This window comes from Canis aureus, chromosome X, assembly GCF_053574225.1.
Source record: "Canis aureus isolate CA01 chromosome X, VMU_Caureus_v.1.0, whole genome shotgun sequence".
Taxonomy (NCBI): domain Eukaryota; kingdom Metazoa; phylum Chordata; class Mammalia; order Carnivora; family Canidae; genus Canis; species Canis aureus.
The window spans coordinates 41,752,355-41,770,855 of record NC_135649.1 but is presented as its reverse complement, the minus strand read 5'-3'; the positions used below and the strand labels follow the sequence as shown (position 1 = coordinate 41,770,855).

Genomic DNA, 18,501 nt, shown 5'->3' with positions numbered 1-18,501 from the left:
GCCTTCCTCGTGGTTAAAAATAGGTATATTTGACCCTTGAAAAATAGGCCTGAACTGGGCAGGTCCAGTTATACAGATTCTTTTTTTTTTAACACAGATTCTTTTTAAAAATAAGTACACCACAGTACCATAAATGTGTTTTCTCTTCTTTATGAGTTTCTTAATAATATTTTCTTTTCTAGGGATACAGTATATAATACATATAACATACAAAATATGTGTTAATGGACTGTTTATGTCATCAGGGAGGCTTCCGGTCAACAGTAGGCTATTAGCTGTTAGCTTTCTGGAAGTCAGAAGTCATATGTGGATTTTAGACGGTGCAGAGTGTTGGGGCCCTGTGTTGTTTAAGGGTCAACTGTAAATAAAAAGAGTCGATGAAAGGGCAAGAGTAAGTGGCAAAGGAAGGGGACAAAAGAAAACTGTAAATCATTACCTCACCTCACTGAGTAGTCGATTCAGTATATAATTCATACATCATGGTCAGCATGAAAACTCTGATAAGTTGTACACTAATTCCACCACCAGATTTGGAGAATCAAGAGTTAATGTATTAACACCATTGGAAAGCCTCATTTTGTTTCTAAACTTTCTAAGCTTAATAACTTTTGCCCAAACCCAAAGTTATTCCAATGACTTTTCCTGAAAAATGCAGCCAGTGCTGCCACAGAACAAAAAAATACACTTAAAATGGAGTAGGGATGACGCTATTAAGAAAAATGAGTCTCCACACATAACTTTCATGGACACATTTATTGCGAGTAGCTCTATGGAAGGGCAAGTCAGATATATCTGTATATATATATACAAACACTATACAAAGTTGCAAGTTTGTCTCCCAAAACTGCAAATGAGATGTTTACAAGGAAATGAGAGTCTAAGAGTATTTACAACGGAAGACAAAGCCAGAGCAACTCAAAAGCAGATCTTAAAGCAGAAACAGCAAATGTAATGAGCCACTGCAACTGTCAAGTTTTAGTTTTTACTGACCAAGTGACTTTGTCTGATACTAAATTAAATGTAGAGGTCACTCTCTCTCTCACACACACACACACACACAAATCGTTCCATCACTGTTTTTCCTGAACAGCAGCATAATCTGGCAGCTGGAAGGTACGTGATATGTTGGTACACATATTCCAAAAGGATTCTTCCAGCACAATACTGAATAAATTAGTTGTGTCTGTAAACTAAGAAGTAGTGTCAAAGAAACTGCATATTTGTTATGCTGTACCTGTGACTATTTGTACCTGTGACTACTTGTGTGTACTGTTGTGTATGAGGTTTCCCATTTATTTATTCAGCAAGTGTTAACATCTGTGCTGTACCCTGTCTGCTGGCAGCCCCTGAACCTAATATACAAATAAAAGCAATATAGCATTTTCCCCCAAATCATCTTTTCTTCCCACAATTCTGAACGATTGTGACTTAAAACTTACTTGAAAATAAAAATGGTGACAGAAGGCTTGCAGAAAGGCTGCCTATGTAGAGAGTGCACTGTTACCATAATGGACAAAAGCCACACTGAATTATTCAGTTAGGTGGGGAAAAGAGAAGAGTCTGAAAGGAACTGACGAAACTCACTGCTCTTGCAGTCCCCAGGCACTCCTTCATCGACTGGGGACTGCAGCTCCATCCTCTCCTCAGCGCCATTCTCAAGGGAAAAAAAGAGCCCCCTCCATCCCTCTGGTTGGTAGGCAAGGAAAAACAACAAAAGTCAACTCGGTTCTGCAAAAAAGTTAATGTAGCCACATGTACTAGAAGCCGGCTTGAAGATAGGAGTACACACTCAAAGATGTCAAAATCGAGTAGCAAAGAACTTCAGGTCAATATTACACTACTGCAAAGTGGCACATTAAATGCGAAGCGATTTGTTTTTTTTGTTAACAGAGTTACAGACAACAGGTACACCTACAATCACATGTACACAGGTACACGAAGGTGTGCATCCACACGCATGTGTGCACGCGCACACACTAGCACTTGCACAACTATATGGACACTCACACCCATCTGTGATATGGTGAGGTTTGCCAGTGACGGCACAAGTGGTGAGTTGTGTGCCACCACGTAACAAAGCTCTAAGCAAGCTTCAAGACCTTTGTACCTATCTTCTGTGATCACCACCTGTTATTGTCATGTTCTCAAAGGTCCAGGTTCCTAAAATCTTAATTCAGTTTCCATCAGAGGCAAGCAAAAACAGGAGGAGGAAGCTTGCTCTGATTTTTTAAAAAAAAATTTGACACATCTTATAGAGGCTCATTATCCAAAGGAAAACAAGACCTTATAAGAGGTTCTTTTTGGCTTGTTTTACTCCGAATATTGATTGATGCATATACACTAATTTCTTGAATATGGGAAACTGATTTCTTTATAGGAGCCCTGGGCATAGGAGGGAAAATATGGGTCCAGCAGAGAGCCAGCGATAGGGGAAGAATGGGGGGGGAGGGGAGGTCACTCGGGGCGGGGCAGAGGGGGAGGGGGAGGCCCAGAGAGGCAGAGACAGGCTTTGTGAGGAAGCTTGGAATAACTTTGCTTCTTTAAGGTGAAAAATGTAGGTTTCAAAAATAAAAAAAAAATGGTTTTGGAAATGCTCAATTGATTTGCAGGCAGAACATTGCAGTATTATGTGTGAGCAGATAATCTGTTCCCTGGTTCTGCCTTTTTTAAAGAGTTGAAAATGTTCATTCAAGATATAAGTTCAGTTGACATTTAATGCGGACAGAATGTTATAGTTTTGTTAATGAGCAAAAACTGAGACAATCTGCCCTTTGGTCCTGTCTTTTTAAGATATTGAATATGTCCCATCAAGGTATCAGTCCAGTTAACATTTAACTCCTTGATCAAGAAATGTTTTATGTATGTACTACTCAGAAGAAAGATTCCAGATCATACCTATGTTCTCATGAACATAACTTCTTTCTTTTTCTGCTCCTGTTTAAAGGGTTTTCAGCTTCGAAACTAAATCTAAGTATCATATGTTGGTAAAACTGGTGTTGGCCACATTTACACATATGTAAGTAACTTTTTTTAAAAAAAGGGAAAGGAAAGAGTTATGAGAGGCTTCCTTTTATAGTGTTTGTTTCCTTTCAAAGAGACTTGCCGGGTTGGGGGAGAGGAAAGCAGAAAATAAAAACAAAGTATAGTGTGAATTTCTTGGTTCAAAATTACTTGATCCATAAGGCAGCAGTACGAATGATCAGTGTTAGGATCATTCACCTGCCAGCATCCATTTGTCGGCTTTTAGAAATTCAGGCTGTTTTCTATTCAGAAGCCTGTGAATTTTCTTTCTTTTCGGCAGATCTGGAGTAGACAAAGATGAAACTCATCATTTTTCTTCTAAAATGTGTTTTTTTGTGGCAATGTAATCACTCTGAGGGGAAAAAAGATGACAAAACAAAAAGTTACTTTCGGAATTAAAGTGCAAAGTGCTTCCCCCACCCCCACCCCCACCCCGCCCCGTTCTAAAATGAAACAAAATCAAACTGGTGGTTTTGGAGAGCTGCATGGAGGAGACTGGCTTGGCGCGGACATGCCCAACTGTGCCAGCCACCTTTGACGCACACTAGCTCCGAGCCCCCGCAAAAGTGCAAGGACCGGTCCTCCTTTTGCCCTCAGGCTGTCACTATGACATTTCTGGTGGATGGCAACTTTGTTTGCGCCTGCCCTATTCTATTGCCTCCCCGTGGGGTCAGCAAGTGAGCCAAGGGCACTGGGCGGACAAAGATAATTTTTTTCTTCGCCTGCATGCTTGACTGTGCCCTCACCAGATTATGGGGCACAAGTCAAAGAACTTAAGAGTAGCCTTGGTGAGAATCTCCAAGCTTGGTCTCTGAATTTCTTCGAAAAGAGCAAAGTCATATCTGTAAAGGAGATCTGGTGGAAATCCTCATCTGGCTAATAAAAAGCAGGTCTGGTATTACTCTCTTGGCCTTCTGATTATTGAGAGGGTGCCTAATCGGACTGAGGCAAGAGCAAGGGGGTCTGGTACATTGAAGAAGGCACTAGACTGGAGAGGGGATGGATGGGGATAAATGATTAGGAAACTGATGACGGGATGTTAGTGTTCCTTTAAGATCAGGCCACATCAAAGGATTATACATTGTTTTATTACAACCAATCTCAAAGAATCTGGAGGAAAGCATCCCCCAGGGTAGGCTTGGGAGTACAAGGTCTGGTATTAAAGCAGCAGTATACAATATAACTATTTATTCTTCCAGCAGAGGTTTTAAAAATGTAACAAACTTGCAGGTGGATGAAGCATCAAATGTCTCCATCACCCCTTCCACCTACTTGTAGCTATTTCTCATAACTCATTATATAGGGCTGTTTACCCACATTGAAAGGTGTTTTAAAAATACCCTAAGATATTAAGTTTTCCAGTCAGCACTGAGTTTAGGAAATTTTAGGCTCCATGGATCTATCAAGTTTACACAAGACGAAAGGCATCTATGTAAGTTACCCATGAGAGTGCACATAAGCATGCAATTATCTGCTGCAAAATGGGCATCAGTGCATTTTGCATAAATATCAGCTAGATACTCTGAACAGAAATTTAAGGCTCGAAAGGATCTCACCTAATTTAGTCTGCAACTTTGTTTTAATATAAAAACATGTTCCTATATTCCACACTGCATTACTTAAAGGGGATTTCTTACTAACCATTATAATGCGCCACATTTCGTATCTTTTCTAGAAACATCCACATTAAGCCTCATATGACTACCACATCAACAATTATACTAAACCCGAAATTAGGGGCATTTGTTACTATTTAAGTTGTTCTATGTTCTTCTTTGCTCTTGTTTAAACAAGACTCGACTAAAAAATTGAATCGTATTTCATATGCTCTGGTAACACCTACACCAGCACTGAATGAATGCTTGATAACATACTAAAACCTAGAAAATAATGGTGGGACTTCAAGTTTACATCATAAATGTATTTGTCAACTCCTGATTAACTATGCTAGTAGAAATGAATAATGCTATCCAAAACAAGATAATCCCAAAATAATTTAAATTTGCTTTTGAAATGCATTATGGGAACTTGAGCCACAGATTTACCTTTATAATCCTGTTTTACTTAGGCCAATATTAAAATGAGTTTACATTCCCTGAGCACATTCCAAAGAACAGCAGAAGGAAGGAACTCTGAATCTTGCTGGGTGGCAAAGGAAAGCAATTCAGGATTAAAACTCCACCAGAAGCACTGCGAAATGAGTATCAAAGGGCTGAAAATCTTCATTCCGTCTCTAGTTCATTTTTTCCCCTTTGGTCTCTTGTTCATTTTGATGTCATTTTACCACCAGAAAGGGAACCGGTGAAGTTTTTAATAATGTGGCATGTTTTCGATATGTTATTGCCACTCGATACTGACAGGTTACAAATGATTACCTTATTGGATCGTCTTACTTTCTCATTAATCAACGATCTTTTTTGATGATGAGTTAGTTCCACCCTTTTAATGGGAGGTATGGCCTTCAAGTATTTTTTTTTCTCTGAAAGGGAGAAAAGCTCATTGGACTCCAATGGGTCAAAACATTTTCCAACTCCTGCCCCTCCCAAACCTGGCAAGTGTTATTTTTTCTTCTTGAAAACAAATGAAGTAAACTTTTCTGTTTCAATTTGTATAATGCTATAAACCTGAACATTAATCTTTAATATACTAATAAAGCACACATGACTTCAATATCCCTGGAAATTTGTCAGGCAAGCCAAGAAAGCAGTTCCTCCAGGGCATTCCAGACCTCTTTATACGAATCATAAACATGCCTCTATTAAGGTTTGAAGTCCAAAGCACCAATGGTTCCTCTGTCCAGAGAAAGCCAAAACTATAACAATATATCCAGTTATTCTCTCTTTCTCTTTCCACTCTCCCCGATCTCATTGCTTCACTTATCTTTTCAACCCCAATTTTTCCTAGAACTCAAAAAACCATTTGTCACCTTCTTAGGAAATTCCTCATTCTGCTTTATTAGTCAACATGCCATCCCTGCAATCAACTGGTGATTGCATAAACAGGAGCCACCAAGCAAAGTGTCCAAGGCAAACAGATGAAAGGAAATTAAGAGAAATGGAGGCGTATACCCCCCAAATGAATGTACAATAATACAATGATATTTTTTTGCTGAATGTTGCCTCTGGCTTATATATAGTTTTTTTTCCCTCCCCAATAAGAACAGATCATCACACCTTTCTGTGCGCTGTGAGCATACAGGAAGGTGATTCTCTAGGAGTTGATTTAAAAAAAAAAAAAAAGCTAAGTGTTATCCCTCAAGGGTGAAAAACTGGCAATAACTGCTGCTAGTCTTTGCAACACCAATCGTACCAGGCTATTGTCTCCTTACTAAACTAGGAGAGCAAATGCTTCTCCCCATGGGGGCAATGGTTTTGTTACAGAATAGTCAAAAGAATCTCTAAGGGAAAGTGATGAGACTTGTAACCCTCTCATCTCCTCAAAGGACAGTTTGATCGTTGCACACCTGCCAGTCACTTCCAGGCCCTGGACCATGCATCCATGTTCATTCTAGTTTTGATTATCTGGATACAAACTATTTGGGGATTTTTATCTCAGGTCAGCTTCTCTATTACCTCCCAACACACACTTTGCTGCCTAGTTACTGCAGACTTGAAGAATGCAAGTTACTAGAATTCTAATATAGGCGGTCTCCAATTCACAAAAGAGACATACATATTCCAAGGCTCATTGTTTGAGACTCAAAATAAATTATCCCACAGAAGCCATATTATAAATAAATGGTGGATAGGTTTGTAGGTTCATCTGCACATGTCTATATTAACCTATGCAGTTCTTCAAGGAACAGAAGAACTGCTTTGCCTATACCCAGCCATCACTTACAACCTCTTTTCTATGGGCAGATATATTTGGAGCTTCCATTTAAGACCCTGGGGAAAATCTCTTTCTAAACCACGGCAATAGGAAGGGTGTCCCCCTAAGCCCAAGTGGCTGGGATAACTGGGAAGCAGGTGGGCTCTGAAGGTAAGGGCAGTGCTGGTATGCCTTTGAGGCTGGAGGTGCAATTTTGAAAAATCAGGAGTTAAAAATCATATTTACTGGTTAGACTTCCAATGCCCCGGGGGTGCATGTGTGAATAATTTTCCAGATGGGTTTAGAGATAGACCTCATTGATATTCTCTCTAAGGTTCAGGTCTACAAGTAGAAAATTAGTAATGACAGAAAGGCAAATTATAGAAAGTGTGAAAACTAGCTAAAGTGACTACAATTTAGGGGGAATTGGATATTCAGTAAATCCAGAAGGTCTGGCCAGCATCAGACATATTGTGGTCAATCCAACCATGAAAATAGCTTTAAACGCTGGCCCAGCTGCCTCTGTGCCAACAAGTGAGAGCAGAGTGGGCAGCACAGCCTTGGACCTGCAAAACAAGGAGCCCTTCAAGGAAGGCTGTTCCTGTAAGTAAGCCCGAACAAGCAACATCCAGGGGAGGAGTGAGTCCTCTGTGGGCCCTGCAAGAATCCCAGAGGGGTCCTCACCTTTTCAGCCAGAGAGAGATCAGGAAATGATACTGTCTCCTAAAATTAGGGATACAGATATGGCAAAAGGCACAAAAGGCACGTGAGGGCAAGACCCACACAGTACAACCGATGCACCCGTAGCCCATGAGAAAGGGGTGTCATGAAGCAAGTGAAAAAATAGTAACTTTCTCATTTCACTAAGTATTTAAGTACATGTTTTCCAGTAATTCTAAAAGGAATTAAGTTCTTAACCAGAAATTGTAAGGTACCCTCTTGGGGTGCCTGGGCCGGGGGTGGGGTGGGGTGGGGTGGGATGGGGGATAAGGCTCAGTTGGTTAAGCTTCTGCATTTCGCTCTGGTCTTGATCTCAAGCCCCCACATAGGGCTCCCTGCTTCTCCCTCTCCCTCTGCCCCTCCCCTGCTCCTGTTCTCTCTCTCTCTCAAAATCTTTAAAAAAAGAAATTACAAGGTATCCTCAAAAAGAATGTTACCTTCAATAGGATAGATGTCTACCTTTGAAAAACTCTTTAAAAATTCCTATTTCTCCAGAGTTCAGCCTCCATTTCCAGAAGAAGATGGAAATAGACCTGTAGCTACATGACCAATAACCAAGGCAGAATTGCTGGAGAATATGTTTTAAGTTCATATGGCAAGCACAGTATCTTGGTAATGTTATCAATAGCTTTAAAATTAGCAAGCTGATAGTCGTGTTAAAAGCCGAATGTATTGCAATGTATTCATTTCGCTATTATAAAAGATATCCTTTTTAATTTCTCATTTCTCACTCAGGACCAAGCAATGTTTTTCAGTGAATGATCCTAACTATCTAAGAGCCTGGCAGCACCTCTTAGACAAAACATACTGCAGGCTTTAATTAAGCATTTTACAAAAGCTATTTTCCAATACTGCCAATAAAATGTCTGGGCTATTTTTACATGTCTTAAAGCATTTTTTTAAAAAGGTGCTAAGAAAATGAATTTAATTTTAAACAGGGATTTTTAAGTCCCGAGGATTTGATTTTCAGGGCTTCTAAAATCTATCTGCCTGACTGCCAAAAGCAAATTTGCTTTTTAAACAAATGAAGAGTACCTATTTCTACCATCCTTTTGCTTGCACCTGCCTCGCCTTATCCTCCTTTGCCCACTGTGACGGTTTAGATTAGAAAATCAGATTTGGTACAAATGGAAAAATGAAATTAAGAGATTTCTGGTGGTAACTGGCAAATGCCAATGGATTGTTAGGAAAACCAAAGATATCTGACTTCAGTTAAGGACATGACTATTAGTGGGAGTTTAGTGAATGCACCCCCCTCTCTTTCCTTTCCTTTCAGGGTTTCCGTGGGATCCAAATAGCTACACAGGCTATTTCTGTTGAGGAGGTAAAGATTAGCACACTCTTCCCCAAAGCAGATTTAAAACATTCAATTCCAGCACAGGTCAAATTCTTTTTTATTCAAGGAGCTATGGCAAACAGTTCAATGCAATGAAAATTACCCATGCTCTGGCAGATGGTTCACAGCTATAACACTCTGAATGAATTACTACCTCCCACCACCATCCCACCACCACCCCACCACCAAAAATGCTACTATTAAATTCAAGAAAACTTGTAATTTTTTCAACCTTTGCCTACATAATAATCTTTCATCAATAGGAAAAAACAGACTGACCATCTGATGAAAGGACAGTGTAATGTGCTGGGTGGAGTACTGGGCTCGAAATCAGATGTACAAGGTTTGATTTTCAGCTCTGTCACTTACCTCTTTGGCCATGGGAAAATTCTCAACAGCAGCTTCAATTCCAGTACCTACTATCCTCCTCCCCACCATGTGAATGTGTTTTGCAAATTACAAGGCAGCATACAACTGTTAAACATTCCCTTAGTCAACAAGCTGACAGGTTAACAACAGTCGTTCTTTTTTACATCACACACAATATTGTTTTCTCCATGTACTGGTCACTCTCATCTATCCTAACATGAAGATTTTTGTGTCATTCTAAAGAAGCCTGAGTTTGTTCCCCCAAACAGCTGCCTTCCGATGACTGTAGAGGATTCTGGTTCATTTTTGGCAATCTGGGAGAGGAAAGGAAAGCAAGAGATCTTGTTTATGTCTTTATGCACGTGTGATATTCTGCTGTGTTAAAGTCCTAGTCTTTGTCTAAAGATGTTTGCTAGTGCCTGAAATTTTCACCCTGGAAGCATCACTCTTAGAATGAATGTAAACTCATAGTCCCTGCCAACGACTTCAGTTAACTTTAATTGAGCAAAGTCCCCTTTAATTGTTATAGGTCACATACCTCTACTCCAAATGACTGTCCCGTTTTTTTTTTTTCAGGGGGTGGGGGTAAATGTTGCCTAAAATAAGTGACCCATCAATGGTGACTGAAAAATCTCTGCTGTATGGAGATTTTATTCTAGTAATTTATAGTAAATAAGTCCAATGCCACAAAAGCAATTACTTCTCAGCACCTATAATTTATAGCAAGATGATTAGGCAGTAGCACACTGAAAAGAAAAGATGCTTATACCTCCTTCATGTTAATAACAGTGTCAAACATTTCAAAGGTAGTTACTAGGGATTTATTTACTTATTTAATTTATTTATTTTTGCTTTCTAATACCAAATGCTATCTTAACATGACTAATTTGCCTGATCGATTCTCTCACCCCTTCTAGAGTTGCTCTTACCCTTCTATCTCTGGAGTGGAAAAATCTGAATTCTTCAAACTACAAATTCTGTCTCAGGTGCAGCAGTAAAAGAGGCAACATGAGTCAAGAGTCAGAACCAAATAAGAAAGGAGATTCTCGGGCAGCCCAGGTGGCTCAGCGGTTTAGCGCCGCTTTCAGCCCTGGGCCAGATCCTGGAGTCCTGGGATCGAGTCCCACGTCAGGCTCCCTACATGGAGCCTGCTTCTCCCTCTGCCTGTATCTCTGCTTCTCTCTCTCTCTCTCTCTGTGTGTGTGTCTCATAAATAAATAAATTAAAAAAATAAAAGTTAAAAAAAAAAAAAAGGAGATTCTCCTCCTAAAGGCAACTGCTTACAGCCCATGCTGTTAAAATGTGAGGACTCTGCCCTTTGAACATTATGTAATTTATTTAAGAAGTCAAGGCTAGGTTACATTTCTGGGTATTTCTAATGGTCTTGAACAAATGGCTTCAAAGTACTTACTCATGTGCAATATAATTGTAGGCAAATGAAAATGTGTCTTAATTTTGTGTTACATGAATAAAGCTATCTTGTCCCACTTCCTGTGACTTGTGATGAACAGATCCCAACTGTAGAGACCTCAACCCTGAACAACCACGTAAACCATTTTAAATGAAAGTAAACACTAACAGGAAAAGCGGGATTTAAAGACATAGAATTTTGTGCCTCTACAAGTAATAAAAACAGTAACAGTGACAACGATGATGTTTATCTAATAATTCATGTACCACACTTACTAGGTGCCAGGCACTGTTCTAAGCGCTTGCCATCAAGTAAAACTACCCTTTGAGATACATAGCTCCCAATAAAGACTATGTCTTTGTTCCTTTGTGAAAAGTTTTTTCTCCTCTAACATGACATATATATGTATATATATGAGATAAATATATACATTCATATTTAATATGGGTATGAATATGAAGAGAGATCAGAAATGGGTTAAAAAATTATTCTATACCTTTAGAGTAAAATAACAACAAGAAACAAAAATCCCAAACCTATCAGAATTATCTGACCCATTCTCAGAACTTCACAGACAACACTCTACCACATGAGTTTCCATTAAAATGGAAACCAAAGTCATTTCCTGCAATATGTTCTTTCTGTATATCTTTCCTTTTATACTGATCTCCACAAATGATGTGCCTGAGTCACCATCAGGACCAATCACTTTTGCAGGAACCTAAATCACCAGTTTAAACTGTGGAAACTTTGATCCAGTGTTAATCTAATCACAAAATAAAAATATATTTGTAAAGTGCCCTCAGGTCCCAATGCTTCCATGCCCATTCTCTTATTTTAACCCAAGCACCTTCCTGTAAGACACAGCCTCCTTGCTCTAGTTACTCAACAAAGTCAGGAATTTCCTCAATGAGCAATAGATTTAGAAAACACGAAATCTCTAAAATAGCTACAAAGGCATTTGAAGTTATCTCTAAGTCAGTGACCTAGGCTAAAATAATACTTGGATCTAGATAATCCTTGGGAAGTCAGGGTTGGCTGCAGGAACAAGATTTCGCTAATTGCAATCTCTGTTTAAACAAAGGGTATGGAGAAGTATAGGCAGATGTCTCTGAAAACTTGTCCTTTCCAGAGAACCACAGGGAAATAGGCAGCTCTGGCACACTTCCATCAGTATCACAAGCTGTAGCTTCAGCCATTGGGTTCAAGCAATAGCTTGGGACCAATTTTCAGATGCCTTTTACAGAATAAAACAGATCTGTTCCTGAAAAGGTGATTGTGAATTAAATTCTTGAAACCAGAATGACACATTTTGAGTGCATGGCTCTGGCAGTAGTGGTGATCTCATTTGTGTGTGTGTGTGTGTGTGTGTGTGTGTGTGTGTGTGTGTTAGGGAGGTCAAAATTTAAAGGAGATCTGAACTGAATCCTCTGGCAAGCCAAAGTAGCCCTGTGTCTTCTTAATGATCCCTCTCTAATGCGTCCTTGCTGCAAATGTGTGTTTTTGTATGGCAAGTTTTCTAAAGCAGGGGGAGTGGGGGAGGGTGGCTACACCTGCACTAAACAGGGAGCTTGTTAGGTGACTGTTGTGATCAGTCCCCGACTTGTTCTGCCTGATCAAGCACAGTGGGCAGAGATCCAATCACAAAGGCATTCCACAAAGCAAGCAAAGCAAAAATCTCCACTAAACTGACCTACTGGAATGAAAACTGCTGGGGTCCATCCCTTTCCTTCAGTGGGAAAGCAGCTCATTCTACTCACAAGGGAAGGCACAGACTATGGAGACATCAGCTTCAGAAATCATTTCTTGAGAATGTGTGCAGATGCGCTGATATCAACATTGCATAATGTACACAGTTAGATTTACTCAAAAGTTGTCCTTTCAAGTGTGACAGCTCCTACTCTTCCTTAGTGCTTCCTTTGGACAAGTAACCCTTTAAAAAAGAACCTTCCCCTGTTCCAGGGTAGGCTGCCCCTGGGGTCAGGTCGTCCTCTAGCCTTATTATCTTGCTTTACTGGATTTCCCAGAAGACACACCAATTAGAAGTTTTCATTGCTTTTTAAACCTTTCAAGCAATAGTCATACCCATTATCAAGTTGTCACCATTCCCTTTTTTTTGGGGGGGGGGGGCGAGATACATGAAGAAAATGAGGCACAGTGAAGGTGACTTGCTTGTCACTACTAGTGACAGGGAACGGACACTCAAGGTTTCTGGCAATGTATCCTGTGTAAAAACAAAACAAATCAACAGGACAACACATTCCAGAGCCAAACACTGTCTCTTTTAATCACCTGTTGTTTCAGATTATTGACATTCTGTGCCCTTCCAGACTTTCAGGCTAACAACAGAGATTGAATCTTCTGGGGGAAATCAGGGCAAACTAGCATCACCATGACTAGTTTTTAAAAAGTAACAATGACTGCTTTTTTAAAAAGTAACTTGCTGAGAGGAAAGTCTACCTCCCCCAGAAGCTACAGTCGATTATCACTGCTTAATATTCTGAGCTCTTACCAAAATTCTTGTAATAAAATATGGGCATTGCTAGCAAAGTGGCTTTTACCTGTTGATTCGAAAAGGAGTTGATGGGATCCAATCTAGGGTGTCTTGTTTGCATAAGTCATTAAGTGTTAGAGAAGGAGGTCTGAAAGCATCCCATGCTCTCTCTCTCTCTCTATATATATATCCTAAAAAGCCTCACCGTTGTTTAAATGATAGTCATGGCTTCCCACCCCCCCCCGCCCTGCCCCCAGAAAAACTGATGATTGGATCAAAACTTAAATTCCTGCAAAGATCACAAGGTATAACGTGAAAATTGAAAATGTGCTTTTCATGCTAAACAGGCACCGGTTAATGAAATGTTAACCCACTTCTTCCTAATGCCCTAGCCTTCGACTCGTTAAGCAATGACCATTAACGCGGGGAAGTGAATTCTCAGACCACCCACCTCTGCGGGGAGAGTCAGACTTCTTGTTGTCAGGTCTGGCAAAGTCCATTCTCACGTAGGTATCGTCGTCGTCGTCGTCGTCGTCGTTGTCAGAAACCTGTTGCTCAGGGGGACTCGGCACCGGGCGGCGAGGCGGCGGTGGTGGCGGCGGCGGGGAGACGGCCGCTGTGGCCCAGTTCTCACCTCCAGCCAAGTCTGCAGATGGGTGCCGGGCTCTCGGGTTCGAGCCAGCGGCCACGGCTTGGGTCCCCCGCACCGCGGCGGCGGCGGCGGCTGCCGAGCCCGCAACAGGTTGGAACCAGCGGACGGAGGCGGAGTCAAACCCAGCAGCGGCCTCCAAGCCCCTGGCGGCTGCACCGATGCCCGGGGCCGCGGCGAGGGCGGAGGCGGCGGCTAACGCCCGGCCCAAAGCTAAGGCCGGCGCGGCGGCGGAGGCGGCGGCGGCGGCGGCGGCCGAGGCAAGGGAGGCGGGGAGGTCTCTCTCGAGACTGTCGGTGGGGAAAGCCGAGACCGCCGCCCGGGCGGACGGAAAGAAACTCTGCGAACGGTCTTGCGGGCGCCTCCGCTCCAGCTGTTGTTCTTCCTGCAGCAGCCTGGCTACAGGTGGCGGTTCGGAGCAGCGGCTGGGGGAGAGAGAAATGTCCATACAGCACTCGGAAAAGGGGTCAACCACATAGATTCGACCTGTTTCCGCGTCATAGCGGATGGCGCTGTCACCGAAAGGCACGGCCGGTGTCATTGCTGGGTTGAAAATCACTTCGATGTAGTCACCCTCTTCCTCACTGGCACTGCCACCTGTGGCGCTGGGAGGAAGAGGCACGAGTGGCCACCTAGCACCTTCCAGGAAAAGGGGGTTGGCACCTGGAATAGCTCTGAAAAGATGCGAGAAGTTTTGTGCCGGGTGTGGAAATAGCACTTCGAACTCAACGTTCACATAGTGAGAAAAGGCTGACGGTCTGGGGCCAGCCATGATCCCCCATGAACCGGGCAGTCCTTGAATAAAGGGGGCTGGCATATTGCTCCCGCTTTTAGTGAAGTCAATGTTGACGTAGACACTAGAGCTGTCAGCTTCTCTCTGCGCACGTGTGGGCTTCTGTGATTTGGGCTTGATTTTATTTCCTTTTGTAATAAAAGAGAGACGGTTGGGTCTTTTGGCCTTGTTCTTGGGGGGGCCATTATCTGAAGGCTTCCAGCATGTCCCCCCATCCCTAGGCTTTGAGAATGACCCCTCGACTGGAGGCTTTGAAACTGCATGTTTGGGGCCCCAGTTAGACGTGGGTGCCTTGTCCAGGCTATTTCCCAAGAATTTTCCAGGTAACATTGGTACATACTCACTGTGGTCACTCCGTCCCAATGGGGAGCCCTGAAAAGGATTTGGCAGAGAGAAGTAGGAGCTCCAGCTTTTAGAGGAAGAGCCGCCCTGAGGATTTCTGGGGTTTTTTGGAATTGCACCGGCTCCAGGAGCCATAAACATATAGTCACTCTCACTGTCATTGTCCTTTGACTCATCCTCCTTCTCGGGATCTGGCTCTTTCTGGGCACTTGGGGCTGGTGGTGGGCTCATCCTAGGAAACATCATCATGTACCCCCTTGAATCTTCAAAAGGTGATCGAGAGTGGTGTTTTGAAGCAGAGAAGTTTTGGGGAGCCATTGGCATATAATCGCTAGAGCTTGCAAGAGGGGCAGCCACCCCTGGCCTCATTGGCACATAGGGGTCATCCTCATCTTCATCAAAAGCCCTGGCTCTGAGGGGGCCCCGAGCTGCACCTTCTGGGCTGTCTGCCTTGTCCTTGACCTCTTTGGCCTCCTTGCGATCTTTCTGGGCTCCTCTGTCGGCACAAAAATAAAGTCGGAACCTTCCCCCAGACTTCCCTTTACCACCAGTTGCTCCCGCTGGTGGGGGTGGGGGTGGAGGAGGTGGAGGTGGTGGCATCTGCTGCTGCTTGCTTTGAGTTAGTTTGCCAAAGTAGGATCTTTTCTTCAGAGATTTTCCACGGTCACCACTGCCATCGGAAGTCTTCCCACCTCCTGAGCCTTTGCCCCCTCCAGAGTTCTTGCCACGGCGGGAGCCGTGGCCATCGCCCGGTCCCTGCCCATCGCCTGAGCCGTGTCCACCTCCCGCTCCCTGGCCGCCGCCAGAGCCGTGTCCACCTGCAGTGCCTTGGCCAGCTCCTGAACGTTGGTTTCCTCCCATACCCTGGCCCCCTGAGCCCTGGCCACCGCTAGAGTCCTGGCCACCTCCAGAGCCCTGCCCCCCACCTGAGCACTGGTTTCCCCCTGAACTCTGGCTACTGGAGCCTTGGCCACTTGCGCCCTGGCCACCTCCGGAGCCCCGGCCATTTCCCGAGCCCCAATTGTTCATGGGCATGTAGTCACCTCCGTTTCCTTCCTGTCCCTCTTGGCCCTGAGGACTCCCTTCATCCCCAGAGTTGCCAGAGCCAGAAGCTTCAGGAGACAGGCAAGCTCTGTCGTTCGGGACTTCGGCGGGATGCGGGACACGCACCGGGCTGGGCGGGAGGCGGCGGCAAAGGCTGGCTGGAACCGAAATCGCTCTCCTGGAGCGGCGCGCTCTGGGCAGGTGCAGTCTTCCTCGCCTGGAGGGGAGCACAGGTTCGCTGGGTGTCATGTAGCGCCTGGCGAGGAGCATCTCGTCTTCCCCGTCCCCGATGCCCCTGAGGTGGCAAAACTGCTCAAAGCGGGACCTTCTCAGCCAGCCACCGGGCTCACGCGGCAGCGTGTCCAGGTGCCTCCTAGTGGACAGCAGGGTTAACAGGTGGGCGCCGATGCTGATGCTGTAGCTGCGGCAGCGGGCTCTGTATTCGTCTGCGCACAGGGCTCTCATCTTCTCCAAAAACAACTCGTGCATGTTTTGGGCCACTACACAGTCATCGACCTGCATCCAGAGCTCCCCGGGACCAATGACGGTGGACCTACCGACCTCCAAGAAGAAGTACTGCTCTGAGTGCCCGCAGCGACGGATGCTCAGGAGCTGGACGACCACGCTGGCCACCTCGGTATTCAGCCTCACGAACAGCACCTCCTCGTCGGTAAGACAAAGCCGGAACACGCCGCTCAGCTCTTTTCGGTGCCCCAGCCCCCTGGGCTTGACTATTACCTGCCACACATCTTTGTAGAAGGGTGGCTCCGCCGCCGCTGCAGCCGCCAGCGCGGTCGGCTCTCCATCCGGCTGCGCGCCGGGCGTGCCGCAGCGGCGGCGCTTGCTCTCGAGGATGAGGCGGCTGAGCAGCAAGTACCAGCTCTCCTGCTCCGACTCGTTCTCGGCCACCATGGCGAAGTACTCGTCCTGGGTGAAGAGGGCGATGAGGTGGCGGTACCTGGCATCGGCTCGCTGGCTCACGGAGAAGCACTGGTACAGGGTGATCACGCGTCGCGGCGGGATGAGCGCGGGGACCGCGGCGCCAGAGGCGGCCGCCGCAGCCGCAGCCGCCGCGGCGCGGACACTGTGCCGGAACTTCCTGGCATTTTCGTAGTATTCCAGCCGAGCCGGGGCGTCGGCGGTCTCGAGTTTGAGCACGAAGTAGCGCCTGTGCCCATGCTTCTGCTTCCGCAGGTAGCCGCGTTTGCAGACTTCGTCCCCGACGGGGAGGTCCTCCTCGTCGGACTCCGAGTCTGACCGGGAGCCAGTGGCCGTGGAGAGCCACATGGCTCCCGGACAAGACGACCCGGTCCCAATGAGTGCGGTCGAGGTGCCCAAGGGGAGAAGTGGGGTGGTCGCCACCACAGCTAGAGCTGCCGCTGTTGCCGCCGCTGCAGCGCTCAGCCTCCTGGTCGCTTGGTCGCGAGCGCAGGAGCAACTCGCCATGGTGATGCACGATGGTTTTAAGGTGAGCGAGCGGTGGGGGGGGGCCTCGGGGAAGGGAGGGTTGGGGGAAGAGGCCGTCTACCCCTGTCCGCCCGCCCCAGCCCCTCCCGCCTCGGCCCCGCCCCCGCCCACTCCACTCAAAGCGCGCGGCTGCGGGCAAAACAACACGTGACCGCTGCCTCACGCGGCGGCCACTGTGGCTCCAGCTACCGGAGCTGTGGAGGGGCGCGAGCGGCCGCCAGCTAAAGGTGTGCAGGGGAAGGGGCGGCGGGCCCGCCTCCTCGCCGCCGCGATCCCCCGCCCGGCCGCTGCCCCTGGCCCTGGCCTAGGCGCTCGGTGAACCTCCGGGCCTGTGGGCCTCGGGAGGACCGACACGAGGAGGCGGGGCGCTCTGGCCACGCTGGTCCTAACCGCGAGTCCACGAAGGCACGAGGGGGAGGGAGGAGGCGGGGAGGGGCGGAGGAGAGAGCTGCCTGCGATCGGGGCCGGACGGGGGCGCCACGGCTGGGGCTCTATTGGCTGGAGGGGTCGAGGGGTGGTGGCGAGGGCGGAGCGCGGCCCGTCCTGGTAAGCGCCAGGGTGGAGAGCTGGCCCAGCCGTGGGACAGTTTGTTTATTTAGGAAGTGGGAGCCAGGTGAAACTGTTGCGAGGTTCTCATTGGGCGGGATGGGAGCCAATGGGAGTGTCCGGCAACGGAGTCAGCCGTGAATTAATTAGTGCGGGGGGCAGGAGGGGTACAGAGGGGCGAGGGGGCGGGGCTTGGGTCCCGGAGTGGGCTCCGCTGTGTGGTTGTCGCGCTCACGGGCGGTAAACCACCCTCTGCGAGGAGCTGTTAATGGTAGTGCTAAACTCGTGCGGGTCCCTGAGCCGTGGTGACCTGGGGACGGCGCCCGGCGCCCTCTTTTTTTTTTTTTTTTTTTTAATATCCTCCCTCCCTGTCCCGCACAGAAATTCTCTATTCCTGTCACAGGCGGGTCCCCTAGCTCCCGCCGCGCGCCGGGAGCTGAACGTCTCGGTAGAAAGTGTGGGCACCCCCTCCCCCTGGAATCGTGTTAACGACCGGGGC

General features: G+C 46.1%; 1 protein-coding gene across 2 annotated transcripts; it reads right to left on the bottom strand.

Annotated features, from left to right (window-relative positions):
- Window positions 1–738: 738 nt before the first annotated feature.
- IRS4 (insulin receptor substrate 4) lies at window positions 739–17,438 on the bottom strand. Of its 2 annotated transcripts, XR_013374373.1 has the most exons (3): window positions 13,613–17,438; window positions 9,257–9,570; window positions 739–3,373 (listed from the first exon to the last, which is right to left on the bottom strand). XR_013374373.1 is itself a non-coding variant. In XM_077887374.1 (2 exons), the coding sequence occupies exons 1-2, from the start codon at window positions 17,433–17,435 to the stop codon at window positions 3,369–3,371; spliced, it is 3,828 nt and encodes a 1,275-aa protein (XP_077743500.1). In that variant the 5' UTR covers window positions 17,436–17,438; the 3' UTR covers window positions 739–3,368. The 2 variants fall into 2 exon arrangements, 1 of the variants encoding a protein (XP_077743500.1); XM_077887374.1 differs by lacking the exon at window positions 9,257–9,570.
- Between the last annotated feature and the right edge of the window lie 1,063 nt (window positions 17,439–18,501).

What these genes read in the sequence shown, in the direction of transcription:
- IRS4 (XM_077887374.1), bottom strand. Translation starts at nt 17,435, where the DNA reads ATGGCGAGTTGCTCCTGCGCTCGCGACCAAGCGACCAGGAGGCTGAGC.